The 24,635-nt window shown below is 45.0% G+C and overlaps 1 protein-coding gene across 2 annotated transcripts in view; it reads right to left on the minus strand.

Moving 5' to 3' along the window:
* Window positions 1–321: 321 nt before the first annotated feature.
* Window positions 322–24,635, minus strand: part of NKAIN1 (sodium/potassium transporting ATPase interacting 1) — a 47,236-nt gene continuing 22,922 nt past the window's right edge. Inside the window, exons 2-7 of one of the 2 annotated variants that reach the window (XM_033158010.1) lie at window positions 16,558–16,695; window positions 15,511–15,591; window positions 8,081–8,278; window positions 4,622–4,682; window positions 1,727–1,808; window positions 322–913 (exon numbers count right to left, since the gene is read on the minus strand). In XM_033158010.1, coding sequence (XP_033013901.1) covers window positions 904–913; window positions 1,727–1,808; window positions 4,622–4,682; window positions 8,081–8,278; window positions 15,511–15,591; window positions 16,558–16,695 — 570 coding nt within the window. In that variant the 3' untranslated portion in view covers window positions 322–903. Of the gene's footprint in view, window positions 914–1,726; window positions 1,809–4,621; window positions 4,683–8,004; window positions 8,279–15,510; window positions 15,592–16,557; window positions 16,696–24,635 lie in introns of those variants that run through there. The other variant, XR_004427191.1, reaches the window with a different exon arrangement.

The following is a 24,635-nucleotide window of genomic DNA, read 5'->3' on the forward strand; positions in this document are numbered from 1 at the left end:
AGGGCAGGTTGAGGTTGATGGGGCACCTCTCCTTTTGGCCTAATGGAATAGCTTCCACTGGATTCTCACATATAAACTTGGAATCATTGGGATGCAATACCAGCTCAGAAATAAACCCACACATTTGTCACAGTACGCATATATTCAGTTCTGTCTCCATGATCAAAGAACTATTTTGCCTTCTCCGGCGGTTACCAGGGTTGGATTTTTAACTGATGCTCATTTAAATAGTAAACAGGATTGGGAAGCCTTGGGTGTACGGGGGCTGGGAGCGGGAAGAACAGATTTCAGACCTAATGAAGTCTCCCCTTTTCAGATGTCATATATCTATCTATCTCTTTATTGCAATGTATGGATTCTCTTGCAGCCTGTGCCACATTGCAAAGCCATTTGCTCAGAAGCAAATGGGACAACAGGAAGTGATCTGGAACAATTTAAAAAAAAATAGAGCAACACTTCAAAATCCGAAAAAGTTCTTCCTTAAAAATAGGGCTTTTCCTTGCCCTCTCTGAAACATAATATTGCCCTTGCTTGATTTTCCTTTTTAAAAAATTTGCTGGAGTTACCAGCACCACTACAAACACTGGCCAGCAGGTGGAGCGTCGAGCTTCTTTTCGGTTCCTCAGTCTTGAGCAGAGAGACCTTGTGCCAGAATCATCTTCCAGGTGCATGAAAACTCTCTGTGGCCACTCAAATGAAGGAGTTAAAGAGAAAGGAGGGGAGGAAATGAACCCGAGGAAGAGTCACTGTGTTGTCTCTGGGAGGGATTTCAGGCCACACCAGATCTCCAGAGGAGGTGACTGCCATTTGGCTTTGGAATCATTTTATCATATTCGGCACCCTGCTTGCCTCACGTTTTTGCAAACGTCCCCAGGGGCCAGCTCACTGTAGTTAAGGAAACAGTTATCCAGAGCTAAAAGAGCAAAACAGAGCAAAGGTATCAGATTTAGTCCAGGGCTGGCAGCAAAGCTTCAGCAAACACCATTAAGGGCAGTGAGTTAATTTCAGAACAAACGAACAAAAAAAAATGAATGAAACAGGGGCCCTTCAATTCTTTTCATGCATTCATTCTTATTTTTATACAATATTTTTATATGCTACAAAGTTCTAAGCGCTTTACATAAAAACTGTTTAAAAGATACACCCAATGGTATTCAATGCAATTTCCTAAAAACGGTACTAAAAAATTAAGTGACGTATCCAATGCTAGTCTTGCTTAGAGCAGACCCACTGAAATTAAAGGAGAGGACTCCGTTAGGCCCATTAATTTCAATAGGTCGACTCTTGAGTAAAACTTAAGTTGAAAGCATCCCTAAGCGTCAGAGCTCAGGACTGTCTGCGTCAATCTATGAGGCGCTTAAAGGCTAACTTGTTTCCAACATCGGATTTTATCAATAATTTGATATCTTATATACACTGCTTTTGATGATCAAGCAGTATATAAATCCGGTTTAAATAAATAGGGTGGTTGTGTTTTCACCCGGCTTAGATTGCACATGGTTCAATATCCCACATAAATTTCATGAACTGACTGGTGTGCATCCCATCCCCATTGAACATTCCACCCTCATATGGACAGCCCATAGTGCCAGGGGCAGGACAGGTGCAGTGTCTAGCGAAGGGGACACATACCACTTCTCTCAACATGGAGGTAAGAGGATGTAGGTAAGGGTATTTTCTAGCAGCCCACATGCATCCCTGATCCCCACGAACGAGAGATACTCACGTATACAAAGGCTGTAGCTGCAAGTGTGACATCTTTTGGGGTGCCTGGTAGCCATATGAATCAAATCCCCCAATGAAATCAACTGCGGGGTGAAAAACAAGGAGTAAACATTCATATCAAACAGCTCAGGTTCAACAGACCAAACAACAAAAGCAGCGACACACAAAACACAGCAGTAGAGGCTGCAGACATGCCATGCATTTAAAGCACATGACCCCCTCCCAAAGAATCCTGGGAACTGTAGTTGGTAAAGGGTGCTGGAAAGTGTAGCTTGGTGAGTGGGGATAAACTACAGTTCCCAGGATTCTTTGGGGGAAAGCGATGTGCTTTAAATGTATGGCGTGCACACAAGGGAAGTTACAGAAGTGTCTCTAGATTTTTGCTTCTTAACCCAACTCCTTGATCATTATCATCATTTTTAGGCCCCTTTTCCATCTGGTGAGGTGCATTTGTCTCCCTCGTTACTGTATTTCAGGAGGAATTTAAAAACATCTGTTTTCTCAGGCATTTGATGGCTGAAAGACACTATTTCTGGCAGCCTTGACATTACAGTGGTACCTTGGTACTCAAGCACTGAAAACCCGGAAGTAAGTGTTCCAGTTTTCGAACACTTTTCAGAAGCCAAACGTCCGATGCCGCTGTTGGCTATTGTTTCCAGGGCGCCTGCACCAATCAGAAGCTGTGCCTTGGTTTTTGAACATTTCGGAAGTCAAGTGGACTTCTGGAATGGATTAAGTTTGGCGCTTTTGTTTTTGCTATTTATTTTGCATTTTTTGTTTTTGAGACACTTTCAGTTAATTTGTTTTTGTGACTGTGTGGAACCCAGTTCAGCTACTGATTGATTGATTGATTGATTGATTGTGTGACTGCGTAAATGGATAAAAGCCCTCCATTCAAACAATGACTATCATCAGTGCAGGTAAGAAAATAATAATAATTTAAATTTTTATCATCTACAATACTGTCTTATTTATTTTATAGTCCAGTACAATGATTATTGCTTTCATTTTATGGATCAATGGTCTCGTTGGATAGTAAAATTCATGTTAAATTGCTGTTTTAGGGGTTGTTTTTAAAAGTCTGGAACGGATTAATTCATTTTGCATTACTTTCTATGGGAAAGCGCGCCTTGGTTTTGGAACGGACTTCCAGAACAGATTAAGTTTGAGAACCAAGGTACCACTGTACTGTTTTTTAGAATGTTTTGCAATATAGATACATAGATAGAGCAATGATGTCCCCCACACTGGAGAGCCAGTGTGGTGTAGTGGTTAAGAGCGGTAGACTCGTAATCTGGGGAACCGGGTTTGTGTCTCCACTCCTCCACATGCAGCTGCTGGGTGACCTTGGGCTAGTCACACTTCTTTGAAGTCTCTCAGCCCCACTCACCCCACAGAGTGTTTGTTGTGGGGGAGGAAGGGAAAGGAGAATGTTAGCCGCTTTGAGACTCCTTCGGGTAGTGATAAAGTGGGATATCAAATCCAAACTCCTCCTCCTCTTCTTCTTCTTCTTCTTCTTCTTCTTCTTCTTCTTCTTCTTCTTCTTCCCAGCCTGGTCTTCTGACTTTCCATTCCATATTGTGTGAGAGGCATTCAGAGATGCTTCTGTTACACTTCTAATATTAATTTTGCCAGAGCTGAGCTCGAGTCTCTTCTTTTTATAATGGACTGTCTGATTAGATTTGGAATTAAATGAATAATGACTGCCAAAGCCTAGAGGTCTCTCTGAAGTTTGTTAGGAAAGGCAAACATGCAGGGAAGGATCAGCTTCCGCCTGTATTCAAAGCTCTGAGTAGGATGATACATATAATTTGCTGCTCCCTAAATGGGTTTTTTAAAATGTGTAAACTTTATTAATAATTTCATTTGTGTCAGATGCTGCCATTTGGAAACTATCAGGAGCAAATAAGCCTCTGCCAGCTTCAAATATATTCCAAGCAACTTATTACAGCGGCTAGGCAGTGTCCTATTTTACACAAAAGGTTTTAATTTTCCACTACATCTATTTAGAATGTTATCTGAATGTGAGCCACAGTCTGGCAGGGTGATTGGCTTGCAGAAACATTTTAGAATTAACTGTGCTACAGGATGCATTCATTGTTCTTTTGCATACAGGGACTCCAGGCTTCCTCCGCAGGCATCGGAGCAGAATTGGTACCCAAAAAACACAGGGAGTCCATCTAGGGTAGCGGTCAGGGGTCAGCAAACTTTTTCAGCAGGGGGCCGATCCACTGTCCCTCAGAAGAAGAAGAAGAGTTTGGATTTGATATCCCGCTTTTCACTACCCGAAGGAGTCTCAAAGCGGCTAACATTCTCCTTTCCCTTCCTCCCCCACAACAAACACTCTGTGAGGTGAGTGGGGCTGAGAGACTTCAGAGAAGTGTGATTAGCCCAAGGTCACCCAGCAGCTGCATGTGGAGGAGCCGAGACGCGAACCCGGTTCCCCAGATTATGAGTCTACCACTCTTAACCACTACACCACACTGGCTCAGACCTTGTGGGGGGCTGGACTATAATTTGGAAAAGGGGGAAAAATGAATGAATTCCTATGCCCCACAAATAACCCAGAGATGCATTTTAAATAAAAGGACACATTCTTCTCATGTAAAAACACACTGATTCCCGGACCGTTCGCGGGTTGGATTGAGAAGGCGATTGGGCCAGTTCCAGCACCCGGGCCTTACGTTTCCCTACCCATGGGTTAATAAGTGTGCTGGATTTAAATTGGGCAGACCTAGGTTGAAAATCTCTGCTAGGCCACCAAGATGGCATTTGAACCATATTTGATTACTGCGTCATATAAACAGTTTGAGCTACATGCCACACTCCCTCTACCCCTAGCTGGAGTACTCCATAGCCAAGTATCTCCAATTATTAGTAGATGAAAGGTACTTACAGCTGTCTTCTTCCTCCATAAACACTTTGCTGACATAGCAGGCGTAAACAAATCCGAAGAGCTTCAAAATATTAAAAAAAAAATTAAAAAAAAGAAAAGAAAGAAAAAAAGAGGGAGAAAAGCGAATTATTTGAAAGCAAGGAAATGGCAGCGGCAGTTCGGTGAGAATCGGAAATGGTCAAGATGAGGCTGAATAGCTTAATCAAATCACACGTGCAAAATCGCAGGCAGCCACAATGGCCCCCAAGATCAAAACAACAGAAGAGCAATACCATAAAAAGGTACATGGTAAAGGACCCCTCACAGTTCAGTTCAGTCGCAGGTGACTCTGGGGTTGCAGTGCTCATCTCGTTTTACAGGCCAAGGGATTTGTCCGTAGACAGTTTTTCCGGGTCATGTGGCCAGCATGACTAAGCCGTTTCTGGCGAACCAGAGTAGTGCATGGAAATACCGTTTACCTTCCCGCCGGAGCGGTACCTATTTATCTACTTGCACTTTTTAGGAGCGTGCTTTCGAACTGCTAGGTTGGCAGGAGATGGGGCCGAGCAACAGGAGCTCGCCCCGTCGCGGGGATTCGAACTGCCGACCTCCTGATCGGCAAGCCCAAGAGGCTCAGTGGTTTAGACCACAGCGCCACCATGATTGGGCACAACTTCAAAGCGAAAGAGAAGTGAGCCAGCTTTGGAGTTCAATAGCACTCTTCCTCAGCTGGCTATCAGAAACAAAAGCCAGGGATTGGGGCAAGAAAATGCTGGTTGAGGTGTATTGTGCTTACTGGGACCACACATGGAAAATAAATCCCATTGAACTCAAGGGGGTTTGCTTCTGACTAGGCATGCATAGGATTGTGCTATTGATCTAGTCCAGGAGAATCTTTTACTTCCACCCCCGACTCCACCCCCACCCCCATTTTTGTTGCCGTTGTTTATTCGGGCTTTTGTTGTTGTTGAACAACCCACACAATGGATGAAGAGCAGTTTTCTCCCGCTTGGACTACAGCAATGTACTCTACGTGGGGCTACCTTTGAAGGTGACCCAAAAACTACAACTAATCCAGAATGCGGCAGCTAAACTGGTGACTGGGAGTGGCCACCAAGACCATATAACACCTGTCCTGAAAGACCTATGTTGGTTCCCAGTACATTTCCAAGCACAATTCAAAGTTTTGGTGCTGACCTTTAAAGCCCTAAATGGCCTCGGCCCAGTATACCTGAAGGAGTGTCTCCACCCCCATCATTCAGCCCGGGCACTGAGGTCCAGCACCGAGGGCCTTCTGGCGTTTCCCTCACTGCAAGAAGTGAAGCCAGAGGGCCTTCTCAGTAGTGGCACCCTCCCTGTGGAACTCCCTCCCATCAGATGTCCAGGAAATAAACAACTATCTGACTTTTAGAAGACATCTGAAGGCAACCCTGTTTAGGGAAGTTTTTAATGTGTAATGTTTTATCGTGTTTTTAATATTCTGTTGGGAGCTGCCCAGAATGGCTGGGGGAACCCAGCCAGATGGCTGGGGTATAGATATATTATTATTATTATTATTATTATTATTATTATTATTATTATTATATCATCATCATCATCATCATCACCACTGTACTGAATTCCAAAGCTTGCTTGCTTCTCTGTGACCTTCCAATCAGTTTTAAGAAAGGAATCGACCTGCAGATTACTATTTTTTGTGTGTGCATTAAGTGTGCTGCTATCCAGGCCCAGCTAAATCCTGTGCATTCCTCCCCCCCCCCACACACACACACCCCAAATCAGGTCTGCAGGCTGAAGGATGCTCCTTGACCTGTTGCTGCTTTTATAAGCTCAGGGGGCGGCAATGTCTGAGGGTGCCTTTTGCCAGCTATGGCCGGTACACCAGTCCATGCCTCCCAGCTGATCGGGGACTCTGGCCTTGGGCCTCAGACAAATTCTGCACAAGCCTGGCGCCAGCTGAGCACCCCTCTGGGCAAGTTAGACCTCACCAAAATTACCTACGTCTTAAAAAGAGGCCTGGCCTGGTTTACTCTCATGTGCTCTAGAGGTATTGCAATAATCCAGCCTAAGGGTTACTAAAAGAACCTGAAAAAGTCAATGTCGGTCACAAAACACTTAAGTTCTTTCAAACTGTTTTAATATCGTGTAATACAGCATTGTTAAAATTAATGTTGTATTTTAATTGTTGTGACCTGCCCTGAGACCTTAGAGTGACAGGCAGGTAATAAATTGTAACAAGAACAAGAACAACAACCTGACTCAAGTCTTAAAATGCTTGAGAAAGATAAATGGAGAAAATAATGGTTCTCTTTAAGCATCCTAGTCCCAAGCCATTTTCACCAGCACCCTTGAACTGAGCTCCAAGGTGCACCAGAAGCCACTGCACACTGGTTAAAAACAGGAGCTGTGCCCTCATAATTTAGAGGAAAATAGTACGAGAGAGAGAGGATCAATCGCTCCCCCAACCCTCCTTCACTGATCAAACAAGGAGCCTCCATAACCGCATTTAGTAAGGGAAACAATATCAATAAAACATCTTCCAGCATAGCTAGCAGTTTGGCCTTAACCTCAAGGTTGAGTTCTGGGTCTGTTGCTTTACGTTCTTGCTTTCCATCCTCTAGGGCATACGATTTGCTCTCTCAATACCAATTATTTTTGCACTATGTTCATTTTCCTGTGTGTGTTTCCCTGTGTCTTTGCCCTCCTTCATTTGTCAGGAAAAAAACCTCCTTCCCTTTGTGCCAATTCTTTTTAAGGATCTCCTTGCTTGTATTTTAAGGGATCTCAGCTCAGAAGGATGTCCCATGGAATACAGCAGTCTTACTCCTAGGTAAGTGTGCAGGGAGAAATGCAACCCAATTGTTTATCCCACAGTCCATTTCTCAACCTTCTGCATCTTTAATTCTAGACAGGATCACGGTTTCCTTATTTTCTCATGCCAGGAATTTAGGAACTGAACTCAATATGGCTAATTTGTCTAGAAATGCACTGTCAAGTGTCTGGTAAAGAAAGTAATTTTTATATTCATGACTTTTTTCAACTGGGGGATGGGTGGATAGGGCTTGAAGCCCCTCAAATTTACCTATACCTCCAAACTCACCTCCCCAGAGGCAGGTTGATGCTGCATTTCCATTTCATACGAACTTGCAGAGAGCAAATTGGAGTATGCTAGTAACACAAAGTGCCAGAGATCTGAAAAGGAATGCTTGGTTTCTTGGCAGGTTTTTTTTAAAAGCCGAAAGTAAGTAAGTAAATACATAAATAAATACATTTTAATATGCTCTTCCTATCCAGAAGACATCTCTGGCTCCCCGGACATAAAAAAAGGAATCAGAAGTAAACCCGTTCTATAAATCTAGTGTTTATGGGTGTGAAATTTGTTACACACGAGTGGGCAGAATCACCTTCAGTGTCTCAGTTGTTTTTTAGGGATCAGTGTGGTGGAAGAGTCAGCTGGAGACGGATGCTGGTACCACCTACCGCAAGGAATATCTGCATTGCACTGCTCACCACCTCAATATACTGATAATCAAGCAAGCACCCAGTGACTGTGATGACGTGATGGTCTTCGAGGGCCAGATTGGAGTTCATCACCGGGGTCACCAGGCAACCAGGCCCGTTCTCCATCCACCACGAGCGATGTAGCGATGTGTTAAAGGTCATGATGAAGTCTCGGTCCTAAGGAAGCAGAACACAGGAAAGCAAGCTAATAATAGTAGTAGTAGTAATAATAATAATAGCGATAGAAGATTAAAAACTTCCCTAAACAGGACTGCCTTCACATGCCTTCTAAAAGTCAGATAGCTGTTTATTTCCTTGATATCTGGTGGGAGTGTGTTCCACAGAGAGGGTGCCACTACTGAGAAGGCCCTCTGCCTGGTTCCCTGTAACCTCATTTCTCGCAGTGAGGGAACTGCCAGAAGGCCCTCAGAACTGGACCTCAGTATCTGGGCGGAACGATGGGAGTAAAGACTCTCCTTCAGATACACTGGGCCGAGGCCGTTTGGGGCTTTAAAGGTCAGCACCAACACTTTGAATTGTGCTTGGAAATGTACTGGGAGCCAATGTAGGTCTTTCAGGAACCGTGTTATGTGGTCTTGCTGGCCACTCCCAGCCACCAGTCTAGCTGCCGCATTCTAGATTAGTTGTAATTTTCAAGTCACCTTCAAAGGTAGCCCCACGTAGAGTGCATTGCTGTAGTCCAAGCGGGGGTTAACTAGAGCATGCAGCACTCTGGTGAGACAGTCTGCGAACAGGTAGGGTCTCATCCTGCATACCAGATGGAGCTGGTAGACAGCTGCCCTGGATACAGAATGGACCTGCGCCTCCATGGACAGCTGAGAGTCCAAAATGACTCCCAGGCTGCACACCTGCTCCTTCAGGTACCTCTCAGTACTCAGTCTTCAAAGCAAGGATCTATGCCACTGCCACCTAGAAACCTGAAATTCTATGTATGTGTAGGAAATGTTCTCCCGAGTTGGCGAGGCTCATTCGACAATATAAATAGAATCATAGAATAGAATCATAGAATCATAGAGTTGGAAGAGACCACAAGGGCCATCCAGTCCAACCCCCTGCCAAGCAGGAAACACTATCAAAGCATTCCTGACAGATGGCTGTCAAGCCTCTGCATAAAGACCTCCAAAGAAGGAGACTCCACCACACTCCTTGGCAGCAAATTCCACTGTTGAACAGCTCTTACTGTCAGGAAGTTCTTCCTAATGTTTAGGTGGAATCTTCTTTCTTGTAGTTTGAATCCATTGCCCCGTGTCCGCTTCTCTGGAGCAGCAGAAAACAACCTTTCTCCCTCCTCTATATGACATCCTTTTATATATTTGAACATGGCTATCATATCACCCCTTAACCTTCTCTTCTCCAGGCTAAACATACCCAGCTCCCTAAGCCGTTCCTCATAAGGCATCGTTTCCAGGCCTTTGACCATTTTGGTTGCCCTCCTCTGGACACGTTCCAGCTTGTCTGTATCCTTCTTGAACTGTGGTGCCCAGAACTGGACACAGTATTCCAGGTGAGGTCTGACCAGAGCGGAATACAGTGGTACTATTACTTCCCTTGATCTAAATGCTATACTCCTATTGATGCAGCCCAGAATTGCATTGGCTTTTTTAGCTGCTGCATCACACTGTTGACTCATGTCAAGTTTATGGTCTACCAAGACTCCTAGATCCTTTTCACATGTACTGCTCTCCAGCCAGGTGTCACCCACCCTGTATTTGTGCCTTTCATTTTTTTTTTTTTTGCCCAAGTGTAGTTCTTTACTTTTATCCCTGTTAAAATTCAACTTTGTTTGTTTGGCCCAGTTCTCTAATCTGTTAAGGTCATTTTGAAGTGTGATCCTGTCCTCTGGGGTATTAGCCACCCCTCCCAATTTGGTGTCATCTGCAAACTTGATCAGGATGCCCTCAAGCCCATCATCCAAGTCATTGATAAAGATGTTGAATAAGACTGAGCCCAAGACAGAACCCTGTGGCACCCCACTAGTTACTTCTCTCCAGGATGAAGAGGAGCCGTTAATGATTACCCTTTGGGTTCAGTCAGACAGCCAGTTACAAATCCACTGAATGGTAGCATTGTGGAATAATAGTAATAGTAATAATAATAATAATAATAATAAACCCTTGTCAGAGCTTCTGTCCCACCATCCCCAGCAGAACACAATATTGACTGCAGGGCTCTAGTGGCAGAAGGGGGTTCTGCCTTGCTTTGTTTAGCTGCCAGGACCTTCAATAACCAAGTTACAGGTGGGTAGCCGTGTTGGTCTGCCATAGTCAAAACAAAATCGAAAATTCTTTCTAGTAGCACCTTAGAGACCAACTGAGTTTGTTCCTGGTATGAGCTTTCGTGTGCATGCACACTTCTTCAGATACACTGAAACAGAAGTCACCAGATCCTTAAAATAGTGGGGGAGTGGGGAGGGGTATTACTCAGAAGGGTGGTGGGAATGGGTGATAGGCTGATAAGTGTGGAAAACCTGTTGACGACTCTAAACGGCTGCAATTAGTCTTGCAGGGGAAGGCAAGGGGTGAGATGGCTAAAGATGGCTTTGTTATGTATAATGAGATAAGAATCCAATGTCTTTGTTCAAACCAGGTTTCTCCATGGTTTTAAGTTTGGTGATTAGTTGCAAGTTTGGTGATTAGTTGCAACTAATCACCAAACTTAAAACCATGGAGAAACCTGGTTTGAACAAAGACATTGGATTCTTATCTCATTATACATAACAAAGCCATCTTTAGCCATCTCACCCCTTGCCTTCCCCTGCAAGACTAATTGCAGCCGTTTAGAGTCGTCAACAGGTTTTCCACACTTATCAGCCTATCACCCATTCCCACCACCCTTCTGAGTAATACCCCTCCCCACTCCCCCACTATTTTAAGGATCTGGTGACTTCTGTTTCAGTGTATCTGAAGAAGTGTGCATGCACACGAAAGCTCATACCAGGAACAAACTCAGTTGGTCTCTAAGGTGCTACTAGAAAGAATTTTCGATTTTGTTTCTTCAATAACCAAGTCAGCCCAGCTTCACAACCAGCCAGCAGAACATATTACGAGACAGCTGCCCCTGTATGGCTGCCTCCTGGCGCTGGCCTTTTGGAGGGAGCGTTCAGGGCGAGATGCATTCCATCCATCTGCCGCGATTTTCCCAGAGCATTTAACAAAGGCAAGAGAGGTTCGCATGACAAGCTGTGATTCCCAACTACAGGCTCCAGAAACTCAGATCAAATTGGCATGGCTGAGATCATTCTGACTCTCTGGAGCCACAAGGGAAGGTAGCTGGTGGCGGAAGTCATGGAGCGCTGGCAGAAGCATATGGAACAGTTTCCAAGTGCCCACGTACAACACCCAATGCATCACTGCATTCAGCAGTGTTATTTTCTATGGATGCTTTGAGCCTGCCAGAAAAAGAAAAAAAGCTGAATGTTGCATCAAAATTCTAGATGCATGAATGGATGTGCAAGAGAGTATGAATGAAGAGACTATTATTCTCCTTGGGCATATTCTTCTTCTACTACTACTATTAGTATTACTACTGTAATTAGGAATAGGAATAGGAATAATTTATTATTGGCCAAGTACATTTTCCAACATACTTGGAATTTGTTTCGGCTACATTGCAATGCAAACATACAGACACTGTTCCTCTCACAATACCATTACCATTACCATTACTATTACTATTAGTACCCCACCCAGTCAGATGGGGCAGGGAACCCACTGAGTTCTTCTTGAGTTGCAAATATATCCAGTGAATGCTATAATGAACTACTGGCATTTTGAAAGTGGGAACTGCCACAAAACACTGTCGTGTGGAGTGCTCCTACTTAGGGTTCCAACCACCCCTGCCCTGTTTCAAAACACTCCATTCCATCCTCACCACCTGCAACATTCAGTCTGTATATTGTGGGCACTGGCTGGCTTGTGGGACGGTCTTTTCCCATTAGGATTCCCCCCCCCAGCTCTTTTTGTACTTCTGCAAGCCCTGACGACCCCCCAAGCCTGTTGATGAATCACTCCTGGCTGTGAATGGTGCTCTTTTTGGGATACGTATATATGGCAGTGGTTTCCAACCAGTGCGCCGTGGTACCCTGGGGTGCCTTGAATGGTGGTCAGGGGTGCTGCAGGCAACAATGGCCTTTGTCCCTCTTTCTTTCCCTCTCTCCTCTGATGTCCCCTTGTCCTCTCTGCCTCTTTGTTGCAGCAGCCCTAGCTACAAGCTCCCCAGGCGAATGGTGCCTCTGGGGCTGGCCAGGGGGTGCTTCCCAGGCCCATGTAGGGCAGTGTGAGGAGGCATCTCTCTTTGGGGCAAGGGGGGCAGCTCAGACACCAGGGGCGGCAACTGCGGCTGCCCAGAGGACTCCCAAGGGGAGGGGAGGGGAGGCGAGGCTGAGGGAACACTCCACAAGGGAGGGTGTTCAAGAAAGGGTGAGAGGCTGCCAGCTTTGCAGGCAAGGGGCTCCTGAGCCCCACATCGGTGCCGCAGAAAGCATGTAGTTGGACTCAAAAAGTTTGAAAACCTCTGATATATGGGATCTGCTTAACATGCCCACTTCCTTGCATTTCCAGTTAGGACTGGAAGTATCCTCCATGGAAAACCCTGAAGAGCTGGTTCAGTCCTGAGCTAGATGGATGAACAGGCCACAGCTTTCTATTCTCCTTTTAATGCTTCCTTTAGAATGAGATGGGCCACAGATTGGATAAGCAAACACACACACACAAAAAAACCTCTTTATTGCCTCCAGCAAAGCCTGGGGCAACTGTGGCTCCCCTGATGGAACCAGGACACAGCCTAAATATTACACACACACACAGCATGTGGGAAAGGCTCGTTCTGAAATATGATAGAGACAGTAGTGGCAGTTTTGGGCTTCCTTCCAGGAATGGCTGGCTCTAATCAATATGTCTGGCCTATTTGGCAAAACAGAACAGAAAAAAGAAGAAGATTCGACAAAGGGCTTTCATTTCACTTTCAAGAGCTGCTTTCACCACAGATACAGCTCCAGCACAAGCTCCATGCTTGAAATCTCTTCACAAAGGTGATTGTCCAAAAAGATACAGTGCTTCTAAAGAGCATATGACACAAGCCACCAGTGCCCTCCCAATCCAGAGGTGCATTCATGATTATTTGTGCTCATCAGGCTAGCCACTAGTTTCTACGTGGTCCTGCTTTCCAAATTGTTGGTGCCTGCAAAGGTTTGGAGGCAGACACCCTGCTTGAATTGAAATCAGTGCATGTAGCTTCCTGCTGAAGCCCTGCAACATTTTATTTCACATTTGTTTCAATGGCGGTGGTGAGTTGCCCCACTTTTCTTGCACTATAGCGCAAAAAGTGCCCCCTGCAGATGGCAGCAATGCAGTAACACTAGGGAAGCACCAAAGCACAACCCTTTCTGGATGGTCCAGTATAAATCCATCGCTAATGCACTATTATTATGTCAATGGCGTGTTGCAGAATACACTGGTCTGGAGGGGTCCAGGGACTCTCACGAGTAAGATGCTCCTGGATACATGATAATCAAAAGTGTTCCAGTGTAGCCTCCCAAGTGCATCAGGTCACTGCTGCCTCCAGCTCTTGAGGCAGAGCTCAGCCAACATGGCTAGCAGCCATCAATAGCCCTCTCCTCCATGAATCTGTCCTATCTTCTTATAAAGCCATTCAATTTGGTGGCCATCACTACCTCCTGTGGCAGGGAGTTCCATAGTTTAACTATGCGTTGCATGAATAAGTATTTTCTTTTATCTGTTCTGAAACTTCTCACATTCAGCTTCATTGGATGTCCACAAGTTCTGGTCTTCTGAAAGAGGGATAAGTTTTTTCTCCCTGTGCCATGCCAAATTTTATTAGCTTCCATCATGTCACCTTTTCTCTAAACCAGGCATGTCCAAAGTCCGTTTTGGGGTTTTTACTCAGTTTTACATTGAAATGAATAAACATGACTATGTTAGGAACATTAACTTCATAATTTACTTGCGTCTACTCTGAAGAAAGGATGCGGGTGGCACTGTGGGTTAAACCACAGAGCCTAGGGCTTGCCGATCAGAAGGTTGGCGGTTCAAATCCCCACGATGGGGTGAGCTCACGTTGCTCAGTCCCTGCTCCTTCCAACCTAGCAGTTCGAAAGCATGCAGTGCAAATAGATAAATAGGTACCGCTCCAGTGGGAAGAAGAAGAAGAAGAGTTTGGATTTGATATCCCGCTTTTCACTACCCCAAAGGAGTCTCAAAGCGGCTAACATTGGCATTTACGTGTGCTGCTCTGGTTCGCCAGAAGCGGCTAAGTCATGCTGACCACATGACCCGGAAGCTGTACGCCGGCTCCCTCAGCCAATAAAACGAGATGAGTGCTGCAACCCCAGAGTCATCCATGACTGGACCTAATGGTCAGGGGTCCCTTAACCTTTACCTTTCCTCTGAAGAAAACTTAGTTGAATAGATAGGTATTGATCCAGCACTAAGGTCCAGCCACATTTTTTTCTCCCTTCCACCCACTAGCTTTCTCATTCCCTTGCAAACTTTCTCAGCTTTCCCCTAGACATGGAGTAATTTGCTAAACAAAAGTGGAAAGTCAGCCATTCAGTCACTTTCTGCCTTCCTAGTAGAACAGCATGAGTAGACAAGCACAATAGAGATTTAAAAAAAAGACTGGGAACTATTTATGTTGTATTTACGGAACCAATGTAAAGAAATGGACTCACTAGCAGGGTTTGAGTAAACACTTACAACTAACAAAATAAATAAATATAGAAGCTATAAAGATGAGGTTAAAATGAGAAGAATATAACAATATTTAATTTAAAGAAGATAATATTGAAGCACAGTATTGCAAGCAGGACAAGTTTATATGGGGGTGAAAAAAACAGAAGGGGAAGTTGAGGGAAGTCATTGGGGGAGGGGGAAAGTGGGGAATTTAATTTGTTATTACTTGTTATGATACGATTGTTATAAAAATGTAAAAACAAATAAAAAGTATATTTTTAAAAAAGAGCAGCATGAGTATTTTAGACTGGGGATTTCACCATTCATTCCTTGCAGCATGTTCACATCCCACTAAAAATAAAGTCTTGCTCCTTGGAGAGGAAGGTGCACACGTTCCAAAAATATAAGAAAGAAACTGCCAAACCCCTCAATTTATACTGCATGGCATCGGTTCGGATTTTCCCCGTCGGCCTGACGAGTCGATTCTGCTCGGCAACATCAACACCAGCGAGAGGAGGAAGGAGTTTCCCCCAAATGGCCGTGGCGCCTTCCCGACATGCAAGCCACCTCCTGAACTCCCATCTCTATTTGACTGAGCAATCGCAGCGCAAAAATGATGGATGGAAAAGCCTTGGGTTGTCAGGCGGATCAGTGGTTCGAGAAGGGCGTGCACTCGGTATGATTACAGAGGGTAATTACCTGTGAAAGGTGTCCTACTTCCAGGTAAAAGCAGATGATGAATGCATTCCATCCAACCCAAAGCACGAGCCACACTGCATACTGGAGAGAAGGAGAGAAAGGGGCAGAGTGACAGTTAACAAAATACTGTGGAGTGAGCTGCTCTAAAGACATGCTCTGGCTCTCTGTCAGTCTGGTGTTTTTTGTGTGTTTTTTTCAGGGGGAGCCACCGTGGTGTAGTGGTTAGAGCAGGGGTCAGCAAACTTTTTCAGCAGGGGGCCGGTCCACTGTCCCTCAGACCTTGTGGGGAGCCGGGCCGGATTTAGAAGGCGATTGGGCTGGATCTGGCCCCCGGGCCTTAGTTTGCCTACCCATGGATTAGAGTGTTGAACTGAGTCCTGGGAGACTGGGGTTCTAATCCCCACTCAGCTATGAAGCTCAGTGGGTGATCCTCGAACATTCACTTCCTCTCACCCTAGCCTACCTCACAGGGTTGTAGCAACCCAAGATTGTGAACCTGGATAAACTCGAGAGAGCCAGACTTCATCCATTAATGAACATCTGCTCTTGTGTCGTAAGATCCAATGACCTTTCCCCCCTTCAAATCCCCACACAGATTATGTTTCTCATGAAGCGGCTATGGGCAAGTTTAAATACCGGTATTTACCCTATTCCTTCCCTCAGGATACATTGGTATTTGGAACCAGAACTCAGTGAGACTTTCTCTGGAGAGGAGAAACACATTTGGCTGGCTGTCCTCATCACAGAGATTATGGGGAGACAGCACCCCCTAAGAACAAATCTGCAAGGATTTACTTCATCTTGAATAGTCAAAACTGCAACTCCAACTTTTGATTCCTCAACTTTCTGGTCTGGTGGGAGCTGGTGTCCAAACCACTCTGAGGTTGTTGCTTTTTTTCTTTACATTCAGGAGATTATATATTTATTTCATAAAATGTATGCAACACCTGGAGGGCCACGTATTCCCCATCTGCTGGGGCTGTTGGAAGTCCCAACAACATGGGGGGGGCACCACAATGGCTATTCCTGGCTATCCACTTCACTTACCAGTATGAGGTATCTGGATCTGTACTGAATGGTGCCAAAGACTCCCAGGATGACAGCCATGATGTGTAAAAAATTAGCCAGGATGGGCACCCACTGGTAACCCAGAAAGTCGAATATTTGCCTCTCCAGGGCTGCGATCTGTAAGAGAGGGAGAGGGGAAGGGTGAGGACAGAGCAGAGACTTACTCATTCTGCGGCATCTCTCAGAACATGCCCCTACCACATACACACACCAAAAAAAGTAGCAAAGTTACAGGCACATAATTAATGAGAAATCCCACAGACTATTAGTTACAGACAGAGATGTTGGAGTGATTCATTGGCCAGTGTCGAGCAAATACATCACAGTGCAAGAGGATTCATTAGGAATAATCACGGTCTGAAGGGAGGTGTGAGCACAGGAAAGATATAAAAGGGTAAGCAAGATCAAAAGATGAGGGAAGCACTCCAATTACATGGGGAGGAAGGGAAGGAAACAGGAGGCTGATGCTTTGTATCTCTTGTGAAACCCCCCCCACCCCCTTAGCAAATGGTTTCAGAAATCAACAGGGGATGTGGCCAAATGAATTTCAGTCATGACAAATGTAAGGTTCTGCACTTTGGCAGGAAGAAGCAGCTGCAAAAATATAAGATGAGGGACACCTGTCTTGCCAGTAGTACCGGTACATGTGAAAAGAATCCCGGGGTCTTAGTAGACCACAGGCTTAACATGAGTCAACAGTGTGATATAGCAATGATGCGTACTGAAGGGGTGTGGTCAGGACCAAATGTAACACAACAAAATACTCACTTCTTCCAAAGACGGTATGGCAAGTTAGCTCAAAGCAGATGATAGCACAGTTTCAATATTTATCTAGTTAACTTGCTCCACTGAACATTTTCACAAATTATCTGTCTTACTGAATAAGATAGAACAGGTTGCATCTGCACTGGATTTGAAATTATTTTTTTACTTCTGGAAGTGTTTTCACTTATGGAATTGTTTTCACTTATGAAATTGCTTTTAGTTGTATATGATATCGTCTTTATACATGAAATTATGCTATTGTTTTTATTGCTTATCCTTTTATTGTGATATCATCGCCTCTACAACCTACCCTGCTTCTCAGTTGCATGGATTTCCGAGCCAGCTAACAATATGATAAAACCATCAATATAAAACGAGCAAGCAAATCAAGAACAAAAACTCAATTCTAGTTCAGTAAAGGTAAAGGTAAAGGGACCCCGACCATTAGGTCCAGTCGTGGACGACTCTGGGGTTGCAGCGCTCATCTTGCTTTATTGGCCGAGGGAGCCAGCGTACAGCTTCCAGGTCATGTGGCCAGCATGACTAAGCTGCTTCTGGCGAACCACAGCAGCACATGGAAACGCTGTTTACCACTGGAGCGGTACCTATTTATCTACTTGCACTTTTATGTGCTTTTGAACTGCTAGGTTGGCAGGAGCAGAGATGGAGCAATGGGAGCTCACCCCATCGTGGGGATTCGAACCGCCGACCTTCCGATCGGCAAGCCTTAGGCTCAGTGGTTTAGACCACAGCACCACCGGCCAAACCCCATTTAAAAGCCAGAATCCCTAATTCAGCCAGGTAGCTCCCTGGATGGCCTGGGACCAGTCAATGTCCCTCAGCCTAACCCACCTCACAGGGTTCTTGTGAGGATAAAAGGTGGAGGGGGAGAAATACGTAAGGCCACCTTGAGCTACAAGGAGGGAAGATGGGACACAGCAACAGAGAAGAAACCTGACAGGTGGACAAAAGGGAGGGTTTTCAAATACAAGATGCCAGGACTGAAAAGTTGCCACCTGCTTCAGTTGAGAAGGTGGGGCGACCACAAGCAAGGCCTCCAACACAAGCAAGATGTTTTTGAGGTCCCCCTGGGAAGAGATGCTTCAGGCAAAATAAGTCACCAGAGCCACCCGAGGTCTCGGGTTTGGGTCCTGAAATCTCAGGGTCTCGGATGCTCCTGACCCAGCAACCCTAGGTACAGTAATATATTTTAATTTAATAAAAACAACTGTGATCTAGTCAATGCACCAACTCTATACTATTTTATGATGGCAGAGGCAAAACTGTCTATTTCCTAAGCTGGGAACCGTTGCAGGTCTGTAGGTTATATCTGCTCCCATCATACAGGGAAAAGCAAGTTGAAAATTACATTAAAGAGTTTTATTCCTAAAGCTCCGAATGGCGTGGAGGTCTGTGTTCAATAGGGCCATTAAGAACCTAATTAGCCTAATCTGGAAGGTGAGGCCGCCTGCTCCAGTGATTTATGGCCACTTGTCAAGCTGCTCTCCAGAGGATGGTTGGGTTAGAGGGGAGGGAGGGAGGGTACATGGAAGATTCTTGTTGTCAAAGTGGCTTATTGCAGCGGGCTGTGATGAACAGATGACAGGGACCCAAGGATCCCCTTTCTATTTATGAGCAATAATAATAAGATTCAGAAGAACTAGTAATATACAGAAAATTAAGAGTTGCATCTACTGCAGTGCCAACTGGGTTATGCTGGCACAACGGGACTTCCATTTCCTCTCCCCCTTTGCAACCCCCAAAACTGCTCCAGAGGGCCCCAAACCCTCCAGACATGTTTTTGATGGTGTAATGGGGGGGGCGGGTCTGGAGGAGATAGGATAGGAAGCTCAATTGAGCCCACAGAAGTCCCTTGCACCATTGCTGGATATGGCCAAGCGCTACGTTTGTCTGATAATAGCAGCCAGGTCACTTATCCTTCCTAAAGTCTAGGCTGCCACTAGAGAGCAGTGTATCTGCTGTCTGCCTTCCAGATTTAACATTGCCTGCCTGTGTCAGGGCTGAGCCCAGAGTCAGGAATGAAGAGCTAAGTCAGCACCAAAGGGGAAAATGGCAAGGTAAGGTCAAGGAGCAAGCTGGACAAGGCCAGCACTAGACTTCAGGAGGCCCTCGCCATGGTGTTTGCTCTGCCCGCTTCCCAACCAGGTCAGGTATAGTCCTACCTGGACAATGGAACTATAAAATCAATACATTTCAAAGTTCTTTGGGCCAGGGCATTAGACTTTGAATAACTTAAGATGGTGGCCAGTCACCAAGGATGGGAGCTGAACTTGGCTCCCCTTAAAAAATGGCACTGTTGCCCACTGCTGAAAAGCATCCATGACCCTGGCCGAGAGGGCAGTAGATTGGGCTTGGTGTGGAGCCATTAAGTCAGAACCAAGGACACTGGAACACACCAGAAAGCAGGAAGGCCTTGTTGCTCAGGTGAGGCTAAATTAAAACAGGAAGCCCTCTTAATGCTCCTTCCTGTCCAGAAGGACCCAGGAGGTCTGGTAGGTCCATGACCTGACGCCACTTCACTGAGAAGCTGTCTCCTGCAGTTCAAAGGTTCGTCAAACAGTTCAACTGTCCACAGATTCTAGCAGCTCCTGACTGCAGACTTCCTTTGATATACAGCTTTTCGCTTGTATTAGGACTCACTGCTGATAATCCAAGGTGTTGCCTTGTGTCACCATCATCCTGTTACAAACTTTTGTTTACCGATGGTCTGATAACTAGATACAAATAAACAAATCTGGCCTACTCGGTTACATTGTTTGTTTTTAGAAGAATCATTGCTCAGTTAAGCCACAATCACACCATGCATTTTAAAGCACTCTGATACCACTTTGAACAGTTGCAGCTTCCCCCAAAGAATCATGGGAACTGTAGTTCGTTAAGGGTGCTAAAACCTGTTAGGAGACCCATATTCCCTTCACAGAGCTACAATTCCCAGAGTTCCCTGGGAACAGGGATTGATTGCTAAACCACCCTGGGAATTGTAACTCTGGAACTTGTTCAGCGCTCTGAACAAACTACAGCTTCCAGAATTCTTTTGGGGAAGTAATGATTTTTTAAAAAGTGGTATCATAGTGCTTTAAATGTATGATGTGACTGTGACCTTAGTCTATCAATGATTACATTTATATCTTGCCTTTTTCCCATAGTAGATGTCTGTGGAGTTCCCATTGAGGTGTTGATCAAACCTACTTAGCTTCAGCAAGATGGCTGCATCATTGTCCTTTAGACCACACACTGGGACAAGCTTAATGCACCCTTTAGGACAGGAAAGAGTAGAAAGTGGATGAGAATGTCCTGGTACAGCTCTGTGAAGTTTGAAGTAAATAGTCAAGAGCTTCTGACCCTCAGTTGTTTAACAGCAGCAATGATAAAAAGCTTCCACCCTCTTTCCTAAATTTAGCCAGCTTGAAAAAACATGGAGGGGGGAAACAGGAGTGGATTTCTGTAAAAGAGAACTATAAGCTTGGTTATGGGACTGAAAACTAACTCCTGTGTTGAACATGAGCTCTCATAGACGCCATTCTGTAATTCTCTTATCCTCCTCTCTTTCTCTCTCATCCCTCAAGCAACTATTGTGCAGCTGGCTTTGGTTGACAGAACTTGAAATTATAGGGTGGGGGGGGGGAGCAAAACCTGCAAGGCCTGAAGTCTGCCTCTCATTGTTTAAGGATGTTGAAATAGACCTGGAGCTTACAACTTTGTAATTCACAATTTCATAAACTAGCAGTTAGCTTGTTTCTGTGCTTTGAAGGCATTTCAGGTCCCTGCAAGTTGACAGCTGATTGCTAAATGTTCCAGAGAGCAGCAACTTAGCAATTCTGCTTGGTATAAATAAAACATCGGTACCAGTATGAAGACGGGAAGGTCAAGACAGATCTGAGTGAGTGCACAATACAGTGGCTTCTATACCTGTCTAATGGGTTGCCCAGGCAGGCAGAAACTCAGCTCAAACCACAGATTGAAAGAATGCAATAAGCTCTGAAGTTAAGGGGTGTGTGTGTGTGTGTGTGTGTGTGTGTGTACATTAAGTGTTCTGCTAGATCAAAGCCATCACTGCAACAAACCAGCTTCAGTTTCTGCTTACGACAGTACAAAATGGCCATATAAACAATAATTAGCAGAGTCCTGAGATAACATAGTATTGGCAGTGGGAACGGGGGAGAGTTGTAAACTACAGAAACAGAAACCAAGGGGATTTTAAAACAGTTGTTCATTGCTTGGATGCTTCGCCAATGCATTTCCATAATTTGATTGCCCATCACACCAGTTCTCAATGTTTGAAGACTGGAAGCAAAATACATGAATGAAGCCCACTGAAAAAAAAATGTTAAAGGCAACACTAGAAAGTATGGTGATCCAGTGACTTTCTACATTATGGGCTGGACACAAAGATTCCCTTCTCCTAACTGAAAAAGGCTTTCTGTCAGATGAAGGGAACCTTCGGGTCCAACCTCAAATTGCAGGACTCTGTTCTCGTATATATGAGAGTACTCCAAGAACAATGCTACTACAGATGAGCAGTGGAGAAAGAAGATGTGGACATCTCTACTGTAGGTTTAAGGAACCTGGTGTTGCCCTCCGGATGTTGCTGGACTTCAACTCCCATCAGCCCAGCCAGCATGGCCAATGATTAGGAATTATGGGAGCTGGAGTCCAACAGCATGTTGACTCCCCGGTGCTGCTCCACAGTTTACCTAACCTGTGTGATTCTCAAGTCATATGCCTACCTTTGCATAACAGGCATACGTAGGCCTTTGATGGAAGAGCAGCAGCTCATTGGTACAGTGCATGTTTTGCATACTAAACTGTACAAGGCCCAGTCCCTGGCACGCCCAGGGGCAGCTGAAAAAGACCCCTATCTGAAACCCTAAGCTTCTGCCAGTCAATGCCCTTGATGCTGCAAAACAGTCAACCAGCCACTTTGTCTAAAACTGCAAGTCCATTTGTTATTCCATGTCCATGCTATTGCTACTGCTCAGCACCAGAGCAACCTTGAGATTAATTGCACCCCAATGGACTATTATCCTTGAGCTGTGCTATTTCATTTGCCATATGCCTTGGGCTCGGTGGGGGATTTCATTTAATTAAACTGCACTGGATCTGACATTTCCAAAGCAACAAACCTTCTGGAGCCACCAAAGAGATGCCATGTGCAGTCTCAGCCTCTAAAAACTCTGCTCAACAGGGGTGGCATTAACCCTCAAACTGCCTCGCTGGAGCCCCAGCAATCTTAACAGGAAGGAAGTTCACTAATAAGAGCTGGAACATGATGATATGCAAGCCCATCATAGTACAGGCCATCTGGAGGTCTACAGGTTGGTAAGATGATGAAAGCTGAACCCGAAACAAAGATCAGATCTTATGACAGGAGGCTGGGACTGATATTCATTAATTGACTCGGTTTGGCTTCTTTGAGTTTATCCAACTTCACGATCTGGGGTTGCTACTAGGGATGAGCAAATCAGTTTTATAATTCTACTTTCACACTGACGTGAATTCTCTCAGCTTTACCACATTTCATTAATGTTTTGTGAACACATTTATTACATCTGCATATGATCACTTCATTCAGTACGCTGGATGCCACTGTTGAGCAGTCTGTGAAACTCTGAATGTACATCACAATATTCAGGTGCCCCTTAGCTTATTTTTAATACATTGTGACCCACGCTGAGAACTGTTTTAACTGAGCACTTGGAAATAAACAAAAAGTAACAGTTTGATGTTCTAATCTGGCTGATATAGGCTTCCCTTTGTCAGCCTTTATAGAGGAGGTGATGTTCAGGAACCTCCAGCAAGAATTGAGGGGGTGAAACTGACCAGAATTCTGTTTTTGGCCAAACCTCTCTGTGACACCCCCAAGAAAATTGGGCAAAACATGCTTACCCTTCACCACTCTTTGGAGTCCCTGTTAGTCAATGCCCCAGCTAAATATATTATGCTGATGCAAAAATACTTTGGATATTGCTATTATTATGACACAAGTAAAAGGCTGGGGACTTCATTGTCACCCAAGCAAAGGGAGAGTCCACACTTGTACACATGCTGCAAACCAGTTTTCTCAAAGCAGGAAATTAGGTTTGTCTGGCATGATTTGTTCTTAATAAATCTATGCTGGCTATGGATAATAATCCCTGTTTCCGCATGATGCAGTCAAGAGCCAGGGGAGGAGCAAAGCTCTCGTGCTTGCTTAAAGCATAGTTTATATTAAAAGATCATTTAACACAATGTACGAACCAGCTGTATGACACCCTGTTGCAAAAATGATAGTGCAAATAATAAAACAATTAACTGGCAACCACCCTGCGGTGGAGTAGGAGGGAATTCCTGCTTGGGAAGTTGTCCAGTGTCACCACCCCTTCACTGTGCCTGACGATACTGACCTGTGGTACCAGCAAGCATGTGTACACACATATGCACTTGACATCGATGTGCAGACAAAAGCCCTTTGTGTGCTCGAAGAAGTGGGCCTGCAGCCTACACACTCCAAGCATAATGATCAAACGGCTCCCGGCTCCCCATGCCCCAGCCCCGTCTGCAGAGGATTCGTGCCCTCTTTGCTGCCTTTTGTTCGCCTCTTTGAATTAAATATAATTAGCTGCTGCAGCCTGCAGAAAGATATTCGGTTTGTATTTGCACAGGGAGATTCTTACTGATCCAGCCCTCCCTCCCTCCCTCCCTCCCTCCCTGCCTCCAAAGTGAGATGGTGTTATTAAAAACAAACAAACAAGGAAAACGATACTAGCCACCCCCCTTCTATTCAACTGAGTATTCAGCCTGCTTTTCTTCCGCAAAACTTCGGTGAGGTCCGTCCATATCTGTCCTTAAGAATATAGGAAGATGCCTGGCATTGAGTCAGACCATTCGTGCATGCAGCTTAGTGTTGTCTATGCCAGTGGTTTCCAACTGGTCCATTCTCAAGATGCACCTCTGACTCATAATCTACAAAGTAGGACTCCCCTATCACATTGTTCATTTCAGTTTATACTTAATAATGCTCATAAGGTAAAGGTAAAGGTACCCCTGACCATTAGGTTCAGTCGTGGACGACTCCGGGGTTGCGGTGCTCATCTCACTTTAATGGCCAAGGGAGCCGGCGTACAGCTTCCGGGTCATGTGGCCAACATGACTAAGCCAGTTCTGGTGAACCAGAGCAGTGCACGGAAACGCTGTTTACCTTCCCACCAGAGCAGTACCTATTTATCTACTTGCACTTTGACGTGCTTTTGAACTGCTAGCAGGGACCGAGCAACGGGAGCTCACCCCGTCAC

Source organism: Lacerta agilis, chromosome 8 (assembly GCF_009819535.1).
Source record: "Lacerta agilis isolate rLacAgi1 chromosome 8, rLacAgi1.pri, whole genome shotgun sequence".
In the NCBI taxonomy this organism is placed as follows: domain Eukaryota; kingdom Metazoa; phylum Chordata; class Lepidosauria; order Squamata; family Lacertidae; genus Lacerta; species Lacerta agilis.